Genomic DNA, 23,193 nt, shown 5'->3' with positions numbered 1-23,193 from the left:
TTTTGAAGGTTTGATATCTAAATTTCACTTTTAAATTGTTACTGTAACCTTAGAGCTGTCACCCAGCAAATTTTTTTATACATGAATGACGTATTTATGGCATATACAAGCGGAGATATGGCAACTTACATTTAACCTAACCCTTAAAGGTTGTTGTTTTTTTGTTTTCAATTTTTGATTTTTATATAGCTCGTTCGGTTCGACTGTAGAAAATAAGTGATACCACAATCTGAGACTACTACCCACCTAGCAGTGATCTAGAAGGTCCATACTTCCCTCCTATGGCTTCAAACTCCTTATGAGATTTTGCTCCCGGACTATAAAGGCCTACATTTCATTGTTGTTACCACATTATTGTTATGAATGTGTGTTTAATTATTCACAATCTTGGGATTGCCTCCTAATTGTAACACCTCATGAATGGAATCCTGACAAAGCATGACTTTGAAAGAAAAGGGATGTGACAAGATGGCACATGGAAATGAACTGAAATGAATTTAAAGGCGTAGCTCAAATCAAAGTTCCCCAGAGCTATCTGCCCTTTGGAAAAATTGGTGATGTCGAAATAAATGTCTCTGGCGGAAATCGAACCCGGGCCCCCATCTTGGATTGCCGGTGCCTTAACCACTAGACCACAGGGACGGGTTAGTGGCTATATAGGGCGACCCCCATTTCGATTGACCGTCAGATGAACAGATTTTCGACACTATACCAATTTTGATTTCCTTTGTCGTGTGTAGGTGGGTTTTTAACAAGGACAAGCCGCCATGCCCGAGCCGGATCAAATCTATTGCTTAGATAATTACATGTACAGGCGACATTATACAAATGAGAGAAATTATACACGTACAACAGCTTTGGCACCTCTTGTATTTAAATATTGAGAGAAATTAATGAAGAGAACAATTGTAGGCTTTCACTCTTGTTCGCATGATCGTTTGCGATCATTCGGTCACAATGTTGCACAGAATCGCAACGGTTGTAAGGTGCAGTCGCACCACCGATTGTGAAAGGGGCTTATAAATGAACGATATGGAAAGATGAAGACTCACAACCCCGAAATCGTTAACAAAGTGTGACGCGTTTGATCCAGTGAATAGCTTACTACTGAAAATGGATGCATAATCATCAATTCGTGTCAATCGATTTGCATCAGTGAATCTTGAGTGTATATAAGATCAGTTCTTTTCTTGCTGCCGGCACTGTCTTCGGAGCAATATCTCTAGGACAGGTTGATACAAGAGAGCAGAAACATGAAGTTTGCATCCCTCGCCCTTTTGCTGGGAGTCCTGTGCCTGACTGCCGCTCAGGAAATCGACCCAGATCTTCTTGAGCAGCTGAGGCAAGATCATCCTGAATTGTTGGACCTCCTCCTGCAGGGTGGCGCATACCGCGATCCCTTGGACCGACCCAATGTCATCCTCCTCGTCGCCGACGATATGGGCGTCGGTGATCTGACATCGTACGGTCACCCAGCCCAGGAACCAGGTTTCATCGACGAGATGGCTGCCGGAGGTATGCGATTCACCAATGGATATGTGGGCGATTCAGTCTGCACTCCCAGCAGATCGGCCATCATGACAGGTAAGAGGAAAAAGAGAGAGGAGTGGGGAGAGATAAAGGGAGATGAATTAAAGAAAGAAAGTAAGAAAGAAAGCGTAAGATGAAGATAGGAGAGGAGGGAGGGGGGGGGGTAGTAAACCAATAGGAGAGAAAGAGATAGAGAAAATGCAGAGAGATGAAGAGATGGAGGTGTGGGTATCCAGGAATAATTGCAAATATCATGCGTGAAAATTGTTAGTTTGCGTTTATTATCTTGATTATTAGCGGATACTAATAGAGTAAAGGTAAATGAAATCATAAGATCAAAAAAGTAATCCGAAATAATTGTAAAGACAAAAGAGAAGAAAAAGGGGAAGATAAAACTGTGATTGGGTAAACAGTACAAAAGTCGGTCTCTTTGATTCGCAGTCTACGATGCCAAATAAGTTAAAGTCTACTGTTGTCATTTCCAAGTTTACATTCTCCTTTTAAAAACACACAGAAAGTACAAGCCATTTTTTTTAATGAACGTCTTGAAAAGTAACCTTGCTTATTAACCAGGGTCTTAAAACATATAAAACGGGGGTTTCGTACAATCACCGAAGTTCAGTTATACCATACTTTCTCTTACTTTTTTTAAGCGAAACCTTCTCATTTTTTCAATTGATATCCTTTTCTTTGGAGCCGAACTATTATGATTTATATATCTAATTTGTGAACTTTACCTCATGACTATAAGATTATATATCATCCCTTTTACATGATTATTATACATGATATACACTTTCGCTTAGACTGACATTGAGCTGGATGTTTGAAAATAAAATTCATCTATAGATTTTCCCTTAATTCAGACTTTTACTCGACTTCTATTCTATCCACAAAGTATGTTTCCTAAAGGTTAAATGGATATGAGCAACATAGAAATTTTGGGATTGCGAAACTTCCTGCCTTGAAATAATAAACATGATAGAGGGATTGGTATAATAACGATGATAATCAAAATGGGGAGGATGGGCAAAGAAAGACGATGATGATGACGATGGTGGTGGTGGTGCTGCTGCTGAAGAAGATGATATTGGCGATGGTGTTGTTGCTGATGTTTTTGCTGCCACTGCTGCTGATGATGGTGGTGATGATGATGATGATGATGATTACAGATTATTAACATTATGTAGTATCTTTATTCTTTCCCGACATGCTTGATGTTTTCCGTTTGGCCGAGCTGTGTATTATCAAGATTTTTCATTGTTTTCGTGTATACAATATGTATATATATATATATATATATATATATATATATATATATATATATATATATATATATACATATATAATTATATATAAATGAGGGACATACTCATTTTGTTTGAGGGCGTCTTTCTCAAAACAGTGTGCTATGACTGACCACTCCCTTTCAATGGCTGTTATCATTTTCCAATGAAATATTATTATTAATTCATTTTATGCTGTATTTTTTTATTGTTTGCATGGAAATGAATAATATATCAATTAATCAATCAATACTTGTAGAGACGTTAACGTCGATTGCCAAACGCCAAAGACATTAGACTGTTCAAACAATACGTTTTGAATTTCATCTATAATATTGTAAGTATTACTATAAATGATACATGTATCGTATAATCAATAATTGTCGACGGTAAATTCCCATTTTCTTTTATATAATGCCTCTTTTAAGAAATATGCAAAATTGACATAGCATTATAGTGCAATGCAGTTTTTTCATACTCTTTGCGAATGGTAAGGTTGAGGAATATTTAACACTCGTAACACACACACTTCGGCGACTTTCCAAAGCTTTCAAATTCCCTTATTCTTTGGCTTAGTATACATGTATGGCTCTTCTTCACAATAAGAAAAGACAGTTAAAGTGTGTACCCTAGCTCAACACTGGCAACTCCTTTCGATACAAACATTTCAACTTATAAAATCTGAACGATCAATGTTCCGAATAGTGGGGTGAATATCAAAATCGAAAATTGCAGTCTATTTCTTGCCTCCATGTACAGGACTAAAAGTAAATTCAATTCCAAATCGTGATGACGTCATCATTGGCTGCGACCTGAAGTCAATTTGGACTTTACAACCACAAGGCTTGCAGCATAGCAGAATTCTCATTATTATTTCAGGCATTATGCCGAACTTTGAATAACATTTTATTTTGAACTTTCAAATTTAATAAAAACTGCGACTTTTTTTAAATCGCGCCGTACATATAGTCGGACCCTATAGCGCGCGCCGTATAGCTCCATGGGTACGCCGTAATCACGGTAATGCACCTGTTTTGTTCATGTTGGCACACTCTATTTTTGGCACACACATTTACTGCCTTGGAGGCGAAACTTTACTACATATTTTAGGCAGCATTCATTTGGGCTTTCAAAATGAAAATTACACCTCTATTGAAGGGCACAACTCTGCACCATACAATGGCACAAAATGTGGTCAACTGCTTCCTTAAAGGACAAGTCCACCCCAACAAAAACTTGATTTGAATTAAAAGAGAAAAATTCAACAAGCATAGCACTGAAAATATCATCAAAATCGGATGTAAAATAAGAAAGTTATGACATTTCAAAGTTTCGCTTCATTTCACAAAAACAGTTGTATGAACGAGCCAGCTACATCCAAATGAGAGAGTTGATGATGTCATCCACTCACTATTTCTTTTGTTTTTTTTTATTGTTTGAAATATGAAATATTTTGATTTTCTCGTCATTGTCATGTGAAAGGAACTTTTCATTCCTCCCTGAACACGTGGAATTCCAATATTTTAACACTTTCAGGCAAGGAGGTCCCAATCGTCAAATTCGTAAAAATTGAAATATTGTATAATTCAAACAATAAAACACAAAACAAATAGTGAGTGAGTGACATCATCAACTCTCTCATTTGGATGTAACTGGCTCGTTCATATAACTATTTTGTGAAAAATAATCAAAACTTTGAAATGTCATAACTTTCTTATTTTACATCCGATTTTAATGAAATCTTCAGCATTGTGCTTTTCTGATTTTTCTCTATTGATTCAAATCAAGTTTTTGTTGGGGTGGACTTGACCTTTAAGGTGCTAAAGGCGTCTTCGGGTGCAAAGTTGCGCCCAAAATGGGGATTCAAGTAATGCAATGATTTAGAAAGGTATCGAAAATTTCTTCATTACGTCTTTATCATGTTTATCAAAGTTATTGAAATATATGAAAGTAATCCTTCTAACCGTCTCTCTTTTACTCATTCTGTCCCCTTTTCCTTTCTCTCTCACCCTCACTCTCGCTCTACACCAACTCTCCCCAACTTCCATTCTCCCCTCTTCTTCAACCCAGGTCGTCTCCCCATCCGTATTGGTACCTATGGAGAGATCCGAGTCTTCCTACCCTGGACAAAGACTGGTCTCCCCAAGAGCGAAGTCACCATTGCTGAGGCCATGAAAGGAGCCGGTTACGCAACAGGCATGGTCGGAAAATGGCATCTTGGTAAGGGATGATCAAAGTCTCAGAAATAAATGTGTAGATTTTCAAATATTAATCTGGAAATAAAATGAAAGACGTTAAGAATATAGGCTTTAACCGACAGTGATCCGCGATTTATAAACTGCAATACTATATAGGTAAGCCTATAAGCTTCTAGAAATTCCAAGAACAATCACCTTTATAAACAACACATCACATTCTCTTCAGAGATTTTTTTTCTTCACTTGTTTTCGTTTCGCTCTCTTAGACTTTTTAAGTCCCTCTGCTGATTCAAAGAGGAAAGTCAATGAAAACTAATTCTTCAGAGAGCACCCATCCACACAAATCTTTCAAGCTATAGAACATGTTGTTTGTGATATATTTCAGTACCCCTTATTACATATATTATGTATACCCCTTTAGGGGTTACATATATTATGTATACCCCTTTTTGGGGTTTTTGTGAGGGGCATCGTAATCTGTGTTCTTATCTTTTATGATCGCTTTCTATTCATCATACTATCACGATAATCTTTTACAATCACCCCAAAAGACTATGAAGCGAATACTGATTCAGAATATAAACCGGTCGAATGATCTCCAATCCATATAGAAGACTCTTACCTGAACAATGCATCTAAAGGTGTAACAGCCTTGATTATGATTATCGATGTGCAATACCGTGCAGTTTAAACAAATCTCATCTGATTATAAACCTTTCCAGACTACCGAAGCATTGGTAGCAAGGGTGGATTCAGGGTTAGGTTGTGTATGGGACATAATAATCCCATTAAATATATTTACTGTAACTTTCAACATATTCAACTGGGGGGGGGGCACACTTGGTAATTTTTATTGACTTTGGCTCTCAAGGGGGGGGGGGTGGGGCAAGGGTCGGATGTGCCCCCACCCCTGATCCGCCACTGATTGGGAGGTATTATCAATTGTTTGAGAAGAGCTATTATGCCCATTGCTTCACTTCGTCTATTATTTGAAAACAAACTTTAAAAAAAATATCTTACATCTCTAACTCTCCTTGGAAAAAAAACATGTAAAAAACAAATATCACATTCGTCTGGTTAGTAATAAGATTGTTTGGAACTTTTATCCATACATAGTCAAAATTTCGTTTCGACGAAGAATCCCATGTACAACTATTGCACTTTATTACTAAAATCGGATTGCTACTGATCACGTTACTTACAAGGCGTCTGGATTGAGCATACATGCACATCCATCTAAAGCTGAAGCACAGGAATTATATATACTTACAATATATTGCATTGTACGAGCATGGAATACATCATATATAATATTAAATTTGATGACTGTTTCACATTTAGGAATAATATTTGAATGTTGGAAAATTATATAATTATTTTTGTCATCGATTTATTCATAGTTCAGTATGTTCCTCACCTCTCCTCTCTCTTAATTAAATCAATGCACAATATTCATCAATCACTCATCAATGCCTCTTTTCTCTTTGACACATCATATAGGGTTAAGAGGGTTAATATCACGAAACCACATGGTTGTAACATAAATGATACAGTCAATTAATTATCTTAAACGCAACTGCAAGTTGCCGCAATCCACCCCGACGATTTGACGGGTCCTAAAATTATATAGCGACATAACAACTGTCAAGAGTTTTGAAAAGACTACTTTATTGTTCTCTCGCGTTCTACTTTGCATTCTTGGCGCAAACAAATCTTTATCCATAGTAAATGGACGTGTTTATATGAATAAAAGTGCCGAGTGAATAGCCAGGGGGAATAATAAATCAGAAAGTCGTATTAACAACAGACAAGTGGCCTGGAAACTCCTCTTTTGAACTGGACATTTCTGTAAGATATAAAGCATTTTATATAAATCCATCAAGGATGACAAGCTTTCAAAGAAATGTATTTAGGCCGAAAGCATGGAAAGCGTGGGCGAAAATAGGCTTAAGAAAGAAAATTTCAGGTAACAGTCTAGAATAACACACTAAAAGTCTTTCTATATTCTCCTTGAGGAATTTCCGTAAACCAAGATGGCGTCCAGAATGGCCGCCATTCCCAGAAATGGACATAACTCACTAATTATTCACGCTTTACATCCAATTTTTATTCTTAGGCACCCTGGCGCTCGTTTCAGAAAGAGTTGCAATCAATCGCAACTCTAAAACTTATGCGCAACTTCATTTTCAACCAATCAACAGCGCGCATTTGGGACTTGCAATTGATTTTTTGACTCGCGTTTAAACAGAACTCTTTCTGCAACGGGCCCCAGGTCGACTTGTGATTACTCTAACCTGTATTAATAGATTTTCTTTTACCCCCCTAATTTAGACCATGAAAACAATATGCACTAAAATTTGATTTCAAGGGTGATGGATATGAGTGAGTTATGTCCATTTTCATTAATTAATGCTTTCACTTTCGGTGTTTGCTTCAATGGAGCACAATATGCCACAGAGAAAAATATTCTCCGAAAATTATGAGCCATTTGTTCATAATAACGGAAAAGAAAACCCTTGGTAAAGAAGAAGTGTCTCGGCGTTGACTCAACAGTGTTTATCAAAGAAAATCTCGTTTAACGTGCAAGGAACGTCATTTATCCGTAAGAGTTGCCCTTTGCGCTCTTTCTTCTTTTTTCCGCTGGGAAAGTGACTAACACCATTCGGAAGCCTATCTTTTTGGCCTTCTGAAATTGTAAAAATCGTTCTTTAAGAGCAACCATAATTAGGCTGTTTATCAAATCAAAAAACAAAAACCGTTTAAATTTTGAGAGCATCTAATTCTATAGTATTATTCATTAGCTTTGAATGAACGCAGAGAAACATCGTCTAAGCTCTATAAAGAGGATTGTTTTTTTCAACAGCTATTCATAGCAACATCCATGATTTTATACAGTTATGTCGGTTTCCGCGATCCATCAAGAATGCGTATCTTAACGCGTGATTAAATCTATTACCATAAATACCATCATCTTACTATTATTATTTGCTATCATCAGGTATCAATGAGAACTCACCGACAGATGGAGCACATCTCCCATTCAACCATGGATTCGATTTCGTTGGGCATAATCTTCCTTTCACCAACAGCTGGTCTTGTGACGATACAGGGGTAAGACATCTATATACATCTTGTTTAGTGGTAAAAAAGGATAGTTAAGCTTTTTTCTACCGTATATGCTTTTATTGCTTCTCAATTTTATCATTACATGTTACCTGGTTTCGGAACCAACCTACAAAGTAAAACAAGGGATTGCATTTGAAAATTTACTTCAAATGCCAAATAGGTTTATTGATAGTGTGTAAATTATGGATATAGTACTTCTATTGCCATTCGAAAGAACCCTCAAGTTTTGAACGTGATCGAGTTACCTCTTCTCTAACTTAGAATGCATGCAGGCGCACATCGGGGTCTAGTGTTATCTTTCAATATGGTCAGGAATATATATAGGTTCTTAATCAAAGTTTCCGCGTAATTTGCTCTGTAATTATCTCACCAACAAAAATCAAACAAGACGAAAATTGGAAAGTTGTGAGTTTTATGATCTGACAGGACAGCTCCCTGACGACGGCAAGTTGTACTCAAGGAGTTGTTGTTTCGGGGATTCTTGCCCGATGTCAATCTGGGGAGTGTTTCATGAAAAAGAAATAAGGGATTTCACTGACCAATTCAATCGGAGTCAGTCAGATGCAAGGATTTCGGTAGCTTAAAATCACTTTTTGTTAGTTGAACCGCTCCTGTGTTTTTTTTTTGAGGGGGGGGGGGGTTGGTCCATGTGAGAATATGGAAAACAATCCTCATTTGATTTGTCTTCTTACGATTAAAAAACATGGATTTCTGTGTGCTTCTTCACGTTTGCGCTTATAGCTTCACAAGGACTTCCCCGATAGCGATAAATGCTACCTCTACTACAACGCCACTCTGATGACCCAACCGTACCAGCACAAGGGTCTCACCCAGCTCTTCACTAACGATGCTATCGGTTTCATTGAAGACAACGCAGCTGATCCCTTCTTCCTCTACGTGGCCTTCGCTCACATGCACACCAGTCTTTTCTCCAGTGACGAATTCGCTTGCACTTCACGACGTGGTAAGTGCAATTATGTAATATTAAAAAAAATGGCCCTTTGTATAATAAAGAGCTCCTCATCTGCGACAACTTTAATGTAGTAGCTTCCATGGTAACGACTATTTAGCCAGTCGAAATCAATATTTCCATGGCAATTTTGATAATTGCAAAGTTGCATATATCTTACGAAACGATAACCTATAGCACCAGAAAGTCTCTGACAATGGATCCCTACAAACAACAATAATATTGCGCACATATCCACCTTGTTAGGTGCTCAGGGCGCTCCTATATTACCCGGCTAAGCTAGGCGTTCATAGCGCACACAGCAGCTTCTTGAGGAATAACTTCCTGCCGGTATCCATTCACCTCACCTGGGTTGAGTGCAGGACATTGTAGATCAGTTTCTACAAGACTGAGAGTAGAACATTTCATTAACACAGAAAGGGGGAGATATCATGTTTATTGTAGCTATAATAATGTTATATAATCATACATGTATTATGATTGTGAAATATTTCAATCGGGAGTGGTGGGGGGGGGGTGGTGCCGATTCATCATTTTGTTAAATTTGGCCTCCAATTGCAATCATCCACCGTTTGTTGGGGAATCCTTATCTTCCCGTCTAGACAACGAAGAACAACACCATTGAGACTGACCTCACACCCTTTGTATGGTGTCAACTTAGCTTGTCAAAAATCCTTTTTTTTCGCCAAATGACAAAAATAGGGCTTTAGAAATTAGTTTGTGCCGACGGCAGTTGCATATACACAACACATACCAGGTTGTGGCCTGTATTTATGGAGAAGAAGAAAGAGTGAAGCAAGATCTTTTGACAAACAACAAGGATTGGGTGACCAATTTACAAGGCTCTGTGAACGAGTTTTAATTAAGGAAGACTTGGTATTTATTTATTTATTTATTAAACAATATTTTAATAGGGTGCCCTTTCAGCCAAAGCTGGTATCAAAAGGGGCCCTAAAAGCATAAAAACAATACATGTATATACAAGTGGTATGAATTTGGCAAGCCCTCCCCCTCCCCCCAAAAAAAAACAAAACAAAAACATTCCAATATGGAGATGATTTCGGCTGCATTTCTGCTATTTCAGCATACCTACCTGATTTCCAGAGGGTGCTGCTCCCTCTTCCCAGCAGGGCCATGCTAATTTCTAGAACTTAACGGTCATGCCGCCATCCTTGTATATAAAGAAGCATGGAGACAGTTTTATACCATGCTGGAAAATCATGGACAAGAGGGATACATTGATATACTTAACTGATGAGAGTTAGCATCATCTTGACTAAGGTTTTAATTTAAATTTCCATTAGAGAGATACTTGTGTATCTCTTCTTTAGTTCTTAAAGCCTATCTTTAGCATTTGGTACGATGGTTTATTATATATTTTTTTTATTCATGTTCATGTTGAGACTTTAGTACTCCTGATTTGAGATCGGTAGAATTTAAACGAATTCCATCTCATTTTATATGTACAGCCTTTTGCTGGAAACAATTTTACAATTGATGTGTATTATGAATTCTTTAAGAAGTGTGAGGAATCCAATAGGAGCATCGATCACTATAATTATCTTGTAGAGAGCCATGAAACAATTAGGAACCTTTTATCCTCTTTTAACTCACAAGGACGTTACGGTGATAACCTTCTGGAAATGCACGATGCTGTTGAGAAAATGGTTGCATCCTTGACTGAAAATGGTATCCTCGACAACACCATTATCTTCTTCATCTCTGACCACGGACCTCATCGTGAATACTGCTTAGAAGGAGGAGATGCAAACATATTCCGAGGTGAGAGCAATAGTGTGTGGTTAAATGTTTTTACATCTACAAATAACGGCAGTGTCGTAACAGGCGGGGGGGGGCAGTCTGCCCCCATTAAATATTTGCGGGACAACCAAACCAACTCGCCGGTGCCCCGGAATGTTCAAAGACCACCAGCATATTAGCTTATGACCCAAATTTGAAATAAAACGTTAGTACAACTTTTATTAATAAGAAGATTAAATCATGGAACAAAGTGGAGTTCAAAGTTCTGAATCGTCATATGGAGATTTTGATCAAATTTTATGGCTATTCCATTCCTCTCAAAGGTATAAAAGCGAATTGAATTCGTAATCAAAATGACGTCATGGCAAAAAGCTACGATTTTATAAAGCCAATTTGGTTATTACTCCAAACTTTAAGGAGGATCAAGCGGATTTTGACAATGTTGATAATGAAGAATGCTATTTATGTTTTTTTTTCTTAGGTGGCAAGTCCCATTCTTGGGAAGGTGGTCACCGCATCCCGTACATTGTTTACTGGCATGGGACCATTACTCCTGGAGTCTCCAACGAACTCGTCACATCAATGGACGTTATTGCTACCGCAGCTGACCTCGGCGGCACCACTCTTCCAACAGACCGTATTTACGACGGAAAGAGCATCAAGGATGTCCTCCTCAACGGAGCTTCATCACCCCATGAGAATTTCTTCTATTACTGCAAGGACAACTTGATGGCCGTCCGCGTCGGCAAGTACAAGGCCCATTTCAAAACCCAGCGTGTCCGCGCCCAGCACGAGTACGGTGAAGAATGCGCAGGTGGTTTCCCGCTAGAGGACTACTTCGATTGCAATGAGTGCGAGGGAGATTGCGTGACCGAGCACGACCCACCTCTTCTCTTCGACCTCCACCAGGACCCAGGTGAAGCGTATCCTCTGGAAGCCTGCGGAAACGAAGATGTATACGTAACCATCAGGGAAGCGGTGGAGGCGCATAGGGCTGTTTTGGTCAAAGGGGAGTCTCTACTTGATACGCTCGACCACTCCATCGTACCATGTTGCAACCCAGAAACTGACTGTGTCTGCAACTATACGCAAGAGTCGGGTATGCCAGAATGCTACCAGGATCTCGTCGAAACATCTGCAAGGTACTTCAAACCATAGAGTTCCTGATGATCCGCACCCGGCCAAACGTGACAGACGACTGACCAATGCTACCCTCCCTTATTCGATTGTCTTCCATTGTTCTATAAAATATATTTTCTAACTGTCGGATACTATAGTATTTCTTTGTCGAGGTGAATGGTATATCTATCTAACTTTTGTAGGCCTAATTTCCACTATTAAAGAATCAAAATTGAGAACCCCTTGATTATTCTGATGTTCAGTGAACTTTTTGTTGAAAATATTCCTGACTCAGCTTATGATTTGGGGGAAGAATTGATTGGCTTTTGCGTATTATCATGCAGTTGCATTAGTTGATGATTAACAATGAGAAAAAAACACGAAACAACCCAGTTCGTGATTCTACAAGTCCCATACATTCATTTGAGAAGCGACACGAGTCATGCTTATCTATCCGATGTCTTTCAGCTTTATCATTTCCATATTGCCTTGAGTGCCTGAGCCATTTACCATGTTACAGATACAAATAAACTAAACTTATATTGACTGCAATCTCTGTCTCGAATTTTTCTTTTTTGTGTGTCCTTTTATTTAATGAATTAATTGTCACTTAATTACTGCATTAATTATGACTTGATCTTTATAGAAGAAATGAAGGAACAAATAAAATAAGATAAGATCAAAATCTATCGACCCCCGATCGGGAGTATAAAAGTCTCAACAAGAACATATTTACAATAATGGATTTTGCGTATAAAAATGTACAAATAATAGGAGAAAATTATTTTTTTTACTTCGTTCATATATTGTGTGCATAGAAGGGAGAAGGGGAAATAGAAAGGTATGGGAAGAGGGACAAAGATAAATAGATATAGAGGGGGAAGAGAGGTGCAAGAAAGGGCGAAAGATATAGAAAAGGAGTGAAAAAAGATGGAGGGGTTGAGAGAAAAGTATAAAGGGAATGAGAACCTAGAGCCGAGACGGAGAAATAGCGATAATATACTAGAGAAAGAAACGAAAACAAAATCCACCGAACTCGGAATGATCGTCATTTTTTGTACGGTTGTCGAAGTTCTCAACAATCACAAGTCCTAGAATCTTTGAGCGTCCTACGATTGTCAAACCCGAAAAGGCATCGATTATCATGTTTAGGTTAGGTAATCCATGCTAGTATAGGGACTTTTCGCAAATAACGCGACGCAGAACGAATTCTAGTACACATTTGAAAATGCCTGTCAAATGAACATCTGGGAGGCTTCAAAAAATGAACAGCAGTAACTTTCGGAGCAGACGAAAAAAACCCACAAATAATTCGTTTGTTCAGAGTGAATACAGGACAAAACTGCTGATTTGATTCACTGATTTTCGACAAAGACTTCTTGGTTGCTTTTGGCCGTGAATGGCATTTGACCATACATTTGCTATGTTCTTGAAAGTTTTATGCGTTGTGGTGTGAAAACTCCCTATTATTTCTCAACACAACATTTTGAACACAAAAATCAGGGTCAGTCTATTACCCCCCACCCCCTAATTAATTCTACATGTTTTCCAAGCTGCATCAATGACAAAAAACCCTTCTGATTAGTCTCGGAGTACCCTTTGTAATTTCTGTCCATAATGGTTGATCAACTATTGCTATGATTTCTGCTTGTTCAGAATTGGCATGGATATATCGAACTGAAGTCAAGCGAGTCCCCTCCGTTCCGAATCATCATATCCTTTTGACAATTAAGGTCACACAGACACGGGTCTTTCAACATGTTTAATAAGCATGGATCTATTAACTGTAACAGAAACGGCGCCGGGCTATACGAATAACCAATGTTCGAGGGTTCGAGGCCGACCTTAGCCTCGAGGCCGCTTTTGCCAGACCGCAGCCTCGGCCTCACATTCCGCTGACTCGACCTCACCCTTGTCCTCGGCAAAAAAAGGAAAGGGCGTGAAATATTTAAAGGGGAATGAAACCTTTGGAACAAGTAGGCTTGTGTCGAAACAGAAAAATCAAAGAATGAGAAAAAGGAAAGTTTAAGAAAAATCAGACAAATAGTTATGAGCATTTGAATATTGCAATTGCCAATGTCATGGAAATCCTCCCATTGCCAATGTAACGTCAATGCAATGTCTCTTATTGCTTTTTATTATGGTGATACAAGCTCTTTATCCATGATGTATTCTTTAAAAATCTGTATTACATGTCATTTTATAGAAAGAACACACGATGTACTAACAAATGTAATAAAAGGGGCAGTTTAAGTGGAGTAATAGGGAGAGTTGTTCACAAGTGACATCACACATCTTTGTCGCATTGCCAATGTGATAATCTCCATAAAAATAGTGATCGCAATATTCAAATGCTCATAACTTTCTCATTATTTGTCTGATATTTCTCAAACTTTCGTTAATCTGTTTCTTTGATTTTTTCTGTTTTCACACAGCTATCTTGATCCAAGGGTTTCATTCTCCTTTAAGTTTGTTCTGAACATTATGTCAAGATTTCGGTTACATAATCAGATTTTTGTATCAGGCCTACAAAGGTCAAACAATATTGCGCGCTCGCTCGCAGCTTTAATTTAGAAATGTTGCACTTTTAGAAATATATGCACTATGTCTAACACCCTCAAAATCTTTGGCTTATTACGCTAATTACTTGAATCATCCAAGAACTTGTTTCCATGTTTATAAATCTTTACGTACATCGACGGCTGTCATTAGTTTAGATTACATTTGAAGGCGATAATAATACGTTTAAAAAATGTTTCCAATAAAGAAGTCTGCAGCTTCATATGGTTGTTCATAGGGATATATTTGTTTTATGGGGAATTAAGGGGGTGACAGAAGTCTTGTATCCGTCTTGGGGGGACTGCCTAATGGACTACGTACGCTCCCCAGGTCAATGTTTCCTTATACCCAATGGGAGGCCGCATGTTATGTACACACATTTGCTGGCGTACAGAGGGGGCCTGGGGACCCAAATCAAAGATCATGACCAAAAAAAGTGAAAAGAAATAATAAAAATGATGGGGTAAAAGAAACAAATGTAATATTTTTTCAAGATTATGTCAAAATCTTACACAAACTTAGATTTTGTTTGAAAAAAGTAAGAATGTTTGCTCGTTCGCTTCACTCACTCGCAGCTTTTTCGAAAAATTCGCCCCACACGCCGTCATTAGTCCTGGCCCCTTCGAAATGTTTTCCTCATTACTCTTCTGTAAACGATTAACTATCGTGATCTTCTAAATCCATGCATAGCATTTTGATAAAGAACGAAAGAACGTACCCGTACAGTATATGCCGTGGTGAAAATAAAAAATGCAGACCAATATTTTTTTTTATCTTCTATTTGTTTTCTTTAAGAAGTGTATTTAGTATAAAGGAAAAAAATAGATCCTTAAAGGCTAATTGCTTTTGATTTTAAATTATGAGAATATGTGATCATGGCCAGTGGCGTACCGTGGGTCACGGCATTGGGGGGGCACCAGCAAAAATTTCGGGTCACTTAGGGAGCGCGCGAAGCGCGCTCAGTTGTCAGGTATACTGACCTAATTAAATAATGCGAGCGCGAAGCGCGAGCTGAAAATTTTTGATATTGAGGGCTAAAAATTGACATTATAAGCGAATTGTTTTGTAATCATGATACTTAACTGTCTCGCTAAACAAACAATGCGAGCGCGAAGCGCGAGCTAAATTTTTTGTATATACTGACCCTAAACAAGGAAATTTTAAGGATTATATTTTAGAATCCATTAAGAGTATAGATATCTCACCATAGTCATCTTATGCTATTGCCATCCTTTGCTAATTTTGTTAGAATTACATCTAAACACAGTCATGAAGCACATTTTGTAGTCATGTAATCATGATTATCATACGCATCTTACCAATCAAATACTGCAAGCGCAAAAGCCCGAGCTGAAAATTTAGGAAATATAGACCTGAAGAGGAGCATTCTAAGGGTTGTTTGTAGGAATTCTCTAAGACCCTACGTATTTGACTAACCAAATGATGCGAGCGCGAAGCGCGAGCTGAAATTTTTGTATATAATTAACCACAAACATGGATATTTTAAGGACTATAGTTACGAATCCATTAAGTCAGAGTATACATATCTCACCATAGTCATCTAATGCGAGTGCCAAGCGCTTGCTGTTTTTGTTAGAATTACATCTAAACACATGGAGCACTTTTTTAAGTCATTGTAATCATGATTATTAAACGCATCTCACTAATGAAATACTGCGAGCGCGAAGCGCGAGCTGAAAATCCAGGAAATTCAGACATGAAGAGGGGCATTCCAAGGCTTGTTTGTAGGAATTCACTAAGACCCCACGTATTTCACTAACCAAATGATGCGAGCTAAAATTTTTCGATATTCAGATCAGAAAAATTGACATTTTAAGGACTGATTTTAGGAGTTCATGAAGAGCAGAAATCTCACCAATAATGCGAACATTAGCACGGACGGGAAGTTTTTTATATCAAGACCTTAAAATAGGGCAATAACTTTCAGTAGTCATGAAAAAGAAGAACATATCACTACTTAAAACAATAATAACTCTAATTGCGAGGAAATATATTATTTTGTTGTATATTGATTTGAAAACGGGAGGCTTTAGTACAGCAGGTCTACATATCTCGTTATAAAGTCCAGGCGAGCACCAGGAACAATGAAGACACAATTAAGCAAATAATGTTTCATAAAGTTGTGAAAAAATGCTTCTTATGTTATACAACATAATATAATATAACACTATGATAAACAACAATTTCTTCTTTCCCCCACTACGTTTCTCTTCCTTTTCCCCTCTTTTTCTCCTTTTCCCCGTTTTTTTTTTCTTTGCCAGCCGATTTGGGGGGGGGGGGCACGTGCCCCCCATGCCCCCCGTAGTTACGCCACTGATCATGGCATTGAATGAGTATTGTGAAATTAGCAGTGGCCGAGTGGTCTCAACGCCAGACTAGACTCTCTGGGAAGTGTTTCATGAAATGACTTGTCGGAGGTTTTATCCGTTTTATCTGACAGTAACTATAGTAACACTGCCTCTCAGCCAATCAAAAAAGTTGTCAGATCGGACCATTTGTCGGACGAAAGTGGCCTTGTATCCCAGCCACGGCACCGGCAAGCTGAGTCGATTTAAATGCCTTGACAGTGGCGTACCTAGGATTTTCCAACGGGGGGCGAAACCGGCCGAAAAATTTGACAAGAAAAAAAAAAAAGGTCTTCAATAAAAAAAGGGGGCTTCAATGAAAAAGGTCTTCAATCGTACCAAAAAAAAAGGTCTTCAAGCTCGTCAGGGGGGGGGGGGGCAAAATAGGTATTCTAGCTCGTCAGGGGGGGGGGGCAAAATAGGTTTTCAAGTTCGTCAGGGGGGCAGGAATATGTCATTTGCATTGGTTGTGACTCGTCAGGGGGGGGACTGCCCCCACTGCCCCCCCCCCCGTAGGTACGCTAGTGTGCCTTGATCATGGGCATCGGTCCCAGTCCGTGACCACGGTATTTAATCAAGAACGCCCTTGTGTCCTACCTTTAAATGAATGGAAATAAAATGCTGGATTGGCAACTGTGTGCTTGTTTAAATGAATGAATGAATGAATAAATAAATTCATTGATATGAATAAAATACCGGTAATAACGCGAGTAGTCAAGAGAGGGCAGCAAATAATGATGGTGCAATGTTGACGAACGTGGACTTCCCCAAATCCACTTCTCGTGTAATTTGCTGATGCCTGGAATTGTTCTTTTTGAATAATATGCGGAAAACACTTGGCTTAACTTTAGAATACAACGCATTATCTACCGAAAAGAACGGTAAGTTTTTCATGAAACGGCTCTCTTCTTGTATACATGTTTAACTTGTTTTTGCAAGTCTAGATGATAGTTCTTGACATGTCTTCGGCCCAGCTGTTCGAAAATTCACTGTACGCTACACCGGTGGTTACCCGTACGTTCCCTTGCAAGTGCCGCTTGTTATCCGACGCCACCGCGCAGTAAAACAAAAATAGACCCTGGCCTGGCCGGGCCTGGCCCTGTGGCTGTGTCATAGCATAAACCTATATATTTCATGATATATTGTCATATCTGTGGAAAATTGTTACATTACTTTACAACTTGGAATTTTTGCTACATGCATTTTTTTTTTGAATTAGTGACTGGTTTAATTAGGCAGGAATAACGGTCGTTTCTTCTGGGGATTTATTAGACAATTTCTGACATTTATTTTTACTCCTATTTTGGGGCAGGCCTATACTATTGATCTAGCCTAAGTCAACTATTGGTGAGTAGAGCCAACGCAGTTCAGCGGAACAACCAAACATAGACTCATCATAGAGACTGAAACTTTTTTGGTTTACATGTTTAGTTTAGGAATAGAACTTGGATTTGGAGTAACGTTTGGCCCTACAAATTACAATCCAATGAACGGATAGATCACACTGTAGGCCTAAGTTAGACGTAGTGTAGTGTAACGTTAGTGTTAGAGTGAGGCATCACAGTCACACTTCAGTTCCTGACATTGGATTTTAAAGGTAAGCCTAGAGGCTAGAACTTTACAGAAGTGTGTCAAATAAAGGTTGCAATAATTGCATCGGCCTACTTCTGCCAATGCGCCAATTGTCATGAGCAATCAATTTGGTTATGTAAGATGGTAACCCAGGGAGCGGCGCTCAACGAGGGAATGTTGATTCTAGAGGTTAGCCTAGAACTTTTATTTTATAATTGAAGCAATCAATAAACACCTTAGCTTTAACTCATTGAGTGCTTCGTGCACGCTACGTATCCTACTATAACATGCCACACTCGTGCTCGCACGCCTACTATTGATTGCTTTGTGCTTGCATTGTTTCCTACCCTCGCCTGCTTCGTGCATGACTGCGCACATTCGGAATAACAATCATTGTTACGCCGTTTTGCATTGTATTGCGCATCGCATGCACGCCGTAATTAGCAGTATTGTGTGCAGTGTGAACTCTGCTTTCTGACAGATAAACTTACTCACGCGGTTTACATTCGACTTTTTCGAGTATTTCTACATTTTTTACAAGATATGGCTCCGCCTCTGAGAGAGAAGAGACCTAGGTTTTTGATCCATACAAAACACTCCGCAAAATGGAACTACTTGATACAACTCATATTTTAGCGGTAAAGATAATAAACAATCCACATAATGAGGACATCATTATAAGGGGTATGGAATTTCCTACAACTTTACTACACAATATTTTGTGGATAAACTAATCGTTAGAGAGTTACAAGCAATTGTAATCATGACTATTGGAAGGAGTGAATACGACTCGCGATCCCAAAATCAATGTGGCACAGGGGGGTTTTGTGGCTGGCACAGGGGATTAGCATCGGATTAGCACTGTGGCATTGGCTTAGTAGTGTGCGTGGCATGTTAAGAGTTAAATACAAACAGGTTCATGAAATTTGTTGGATCACCACCAGTGTGCTTTCAAATGGGAAGGCTCACCTTGCAAGCATTTTACTATGTATGCAAGTATGGGTGTGGGTGCATGTGCGTTTGCCCTGGATATATACGAATTAAAAGTTGTTGTAAAAAGCGTGATTGAATGATTAAATTATTGAAGCTAATTGCTTTTCTGTCTTTAAGTTTGATAAACAATAATTTGACAGATCCCAAAACAAGACATGTGCAAAAAAAAATGGATGAAAATACAAAGAAATACATGTAGCCTAGATAAATTCAAAGAACAAAGAAATACATAAACATTGACTCTGATATCTGAGCTGAGCACCATACAATCATTCATATACATGTATGATGCAAATGTTATTTGTACCAAAAATTATAAACGTTTGAATTGAAATTATCACATTTATTAGCATACATGTAATGTTGCAAAATATGCATAAATTTAGGCCTACATAATTTTCCATGTAACTGCAAACAGAATTAACCAATTTTCCCAAATGGTACATGTGTGTATGCAGGTCTTTGCAGTATCCATGTCTGAAATTGAATTTTATTAAAGGATATTGTAGAAATAAGATTCTGAATGGTCAATTTGGCAGCCATTGGGTTTATTCAAATTAGGTGGTGAGAAATCAGCTTGGGAACTGGTCTGAGTGGATTCAGCTCATTTGAATCGTGTGAAATAGTCCGTTTCACAACTTTTCTCTAGAAGTTGTAGGCCTCTTTTTTTCAGAATGGCTCTAGTCTATAATGGCAATTACATGTACAGGACTTCCATTTGAGGTAACTTATATGTGATCCTTCAAGACTTTTTCTTCGTCATTACTATGCAGGTATACTGTCAAGGCAGAATGGCTGTTTCCCCATCTCTGGTGACATGGTGTACTGAAGAGCTTAATCGCCTACTTGCATCAGATGTGACTCCTGAGTGGATGAGGTATGTATTTTCACAAAAGTTCAGCATTTTTCAAGTGTGGGGACTGTTTCACAAACAGTTGAATATTACAAATACATGTACTGTGCACAGTCACATTTCCACTATGGTTGCCGTTCGGTGAGTTGAAAACTGCCGTCTTAATATTTTTTGTACCAGCTGCATACATGTATACACTATAGGTGGTTTGAATAGAAATGAATAAAAAGACTATTCGACTTGCCGTATGCCCGTACGGCCGCCGTAGGGGAAATATGACTATGACTGCTAATATGCTCAATAACAGACATGCACATACCGTAAGTAACGGTGTATTAACCGCACCCGTGTATTAACCGCACCCCCAACTTTGGACTAAAAAAAAAAAAAATCTTCTCACATTTACATGCATATTTGAGGTACGAAGAAACAAAATCTAAGTTTTTAAGATTTCAAAGTATCCAAAGAGATTACCGTTATGCGGAAATCTGCTGTTCTTGATCAATTCATCTACAAATGTTAGAAAGAAAGAACGGTCCCGACAATATTGGCAACTTACACACTCGCTCACCTCACAGTCACAGTGTACACACACACACAGCCATTACATTACAAACTACGAAACAGTACCAGTCATGCCAGTACATCTTATCAAATTATGATCTGTGTCTTTCCCAGCGTAGGAGGAAGAAACATTCACATTTCTTGCATCACAACCTCACAATCACTTTCAGAAATTTGATGTCTTAGCATGAATTTTGGATACGGTATTACAGGAAGGTTCAAGAAACAAAGAAATTGACATTTTTTCCAGTTGTTTTTTACGGCTTCGTGCCGTCTCTCTCGTGCATGGTTTACATGGTATCTTATAAAAAGCAAACAGGAAGGAAAAAAAACAAGCTGGCGCGAAAAGGGACTTTGAATAGCTATAGCGCCAGCTTAAGTCGCACTATAACCATATTACAACGCAATCTCTAAGCTCACTCAACTCTCGCTCAGCGGTGACAAAATATTACCGAGTATGCTTGGCGTCTCTTTTAAATTAGCCAGGGAACTTCACTACTTTGAATCGAGAATAAAGTCAAAATTAGTGTCATGAAGGTGGGTGCGTTTGTTATGGACAACATTTAATTAAGATCGTAATAATCGCTTCCCATTACCCGCGGCTCATACCCTTCTAAACGACATTGCCTGGGCGGCTACGCCCGGCCACTCGATGTGTTGTGAACTGGCAGACATCGTTCATGTATGGGAGGGGTTACGGCGGGCTGGCTCAGACCCGTCACCGTGTATAAACCGCACCCCCGACTTTTGCTTCTACGCCGAGAAAAAGGTGCGGTTAATACACCGTTACTTACGGTAATTTTGTACAATCACTGATGAATACACAGTAGGGCAAGTTTCCCACCATGCTTCAACCAATGCAGTGATTTGTCTTATTCCACATGCAATTGAACTGGAAATTAAAGTGCAACTTTAAGTCAATCTTATATCCATGTGAAGCAATCCTCTTGTTTTCAATTTCAAACTCACAAAATAGACCACACCTCAGATCACCAAGTACTGTTATTTTCGCGGGATTAATTTTTCACGCTTGACAGCTTCAAGACATATTCAAGGGTTCTAGAATTCACGTTGCACACTCCATAATTACAAAGTCACTTCCTTCTTGCCCATCTGTGAATGGTTTTAATTAACATTTCAGCAACGAAATTGAATTTTCTGATCATAATTCTAGCTCTAAAGCGGCATAACTCAGCATTGTTTTGATCCAATCATGAGCTTTTGTGACATTTAGCGCAACATTCGTTGCGGCGCGGACATTGGGGAAGGCAAATAGAGGCGCTGCTAGCTGCTGGCCTGGTATGGATGGCCGAGCACCGGATAAGGACCGGGGGATTGTGCAAAGTGCATGGGATCAATCAACAAACATAGGCAATCGACCCTACGTCTTCTTAAAAACTAAACAGATCTACATGTAAACACTCACCAATCAAACAGCAAAAGCATTAATATTTTAACCAAAATCATATTTTAAATACCGATCTGCAACTGTTAAAAAAATAATTGCATTGCTTTGGAACAAATTCTCGTGATGCATATGCTATGATTTTGGAGCTCAAGCTTGCTTGCTTGCTTACATGTAAATGCCTCCCTCTATAGGTCAAATTATGCAAACTCTTTGCCATAACGATACAAGCAATTGAACGCGGTTCAAAACTTGCATTAAAATAGATGCTCATAAATTTGCCTGTTTTAAATTCGCGCTCGTCGATCTTGCAGCGAAAATTTCAACACCGCTAAAAATTTCCACTTTTACAGTAGGGCATGGTTGAAACCTCCTCTTTCTATCAAAACCTCTATTAAAGACTTAGCCAATTGAGATCTATGAGGATATACCAAATCAGAATTGGCAGTCACATTTTGAAGTGCAGATGTGTGCATTTCAGGTATGGAAACCGCAATCATCATTTTCCTCTTTCTATTCCAACTCCACCTCATTGTCTTTTCAATTCAGTTCAATTTCAATTCAATTTATTTCCACTTTAAAAAGCAACAATATATACAAATGAATACACTGTTCAATACATATTAGTATAGTGGGGATCATAAAAAGCACAAAAGATGGCTTTTAAAAAATGACCCCCTTTTACATGTACCTTCTGATACAAACATGGTATTTACTATTAATTCACAAATTATGACCAGCCACGGTGAGCCACCCCAAACCAACAATACATGTAAGTCACCCAAAATGAATATTCAGATTTTTATTGAGTTTTCAAAAGCACATCTTTAAGCTTTCAGATGGTATGAAACTTACCAAAATTGATCAACAATGACCTACACAAGTACTTGA

At 38.6% G+C, this 23,193-nt stretch overlaps 2 protein-coding genes across 2 annotated transcripts in view; both read left to right on the top strand.

Annotated features, from left to right (window-relative positions):
* Positions 1-1,183: 1,183 nt before the first annotated feature.
* Positions 1,184-12,540, top strand: LOC121415367 (arylsulfatase-like). Its single transcript, XM_041608550.1, has 6 exons — positions 1,184-1,584; positions 4,887-5,036; positions 8,013-8,125; positions 8,882-9,104; positions 10,728-10,892; positions 11,353-12,540. The coding sequence occupies exons 1-6, from the start codon at positions 1,254-1,256 to the stop codon at positions 12,027-12,029; spliced, it is 1,659 nt and encodes a 552-aa protein (XP_041464484.1). The 5' UTR covers positions 1,184-1,253; the 3' UTR covers positions 12,030-12,540.
* Positions 12,541-20,261: 7,721 nt separating this feature from the next.
* Positions 20,262-23,193, top strand: part of LOC121415366 (activating signal cointegrator 1-like) — a 43,562-nt gene continuing 40,630 nt past the window's right edge. Inside the window, exon 1 of the mRNA XM_041608549.1 lies at positions 20,262-20,357. Within this exon, the coding sequence (XP_041464483.1) occupies positions 20,272-20,357 (86 nt within the window). The 5' untranslated portion in view covers positions 20,262-20,271. The remainder of the gene's footprint in view (positions 20,358-23,193) is intronic.

This window comes from Lytechinus variegatus, chromosome 5 (assembly GCF_018143015.1).
Source record: "Lytechinus variegatus isolate NC3 chromosome 5, Lvar_3.0, whole genome shotgun sequence".
In the NCBI taxonomy this organism is placed as follows: domain Eukaryota; kingdom Metazoa; phylum Echinodermata; class Echinoidea; order Temnopleuroida; family Toxopneustidae; genus Lytechinus; species Lytechinus variegatus.
The sequence above is the reverse complement of the archived record's forward strand: the minus strand, read 5'-3'. Positions and strand labels throughout refer to the sequence as shown.

What these genes read in the sequence shown, in the direction of transcription:
- LOC121415367 (XM_041608550.1), top strand. Translation starts at nt 1,254, where the DNA reads ATGAAGTTTGCATCCCTCGCCCTTTTGCTGGGAGTCCTGTGCCTGACT. An exon ending in CAGATCGGCCATCATGACAG is followed by an intron (nt 1,585 to 4,886) that starts GTAAGAGGAAAA and finishes TCTTCAACCCAG; the next exon opens with GTCGTCTCCCCATCCGTATT. An exon ending in AGATGCAAACATATTCCGAG is followed by an intron (nt 10,893 to 11,352) that starts GTGAGAGCAATA and finishes TTTTTTTCTTAG; the next exon opens with GTGGCAAGTCCCATTCTTGG.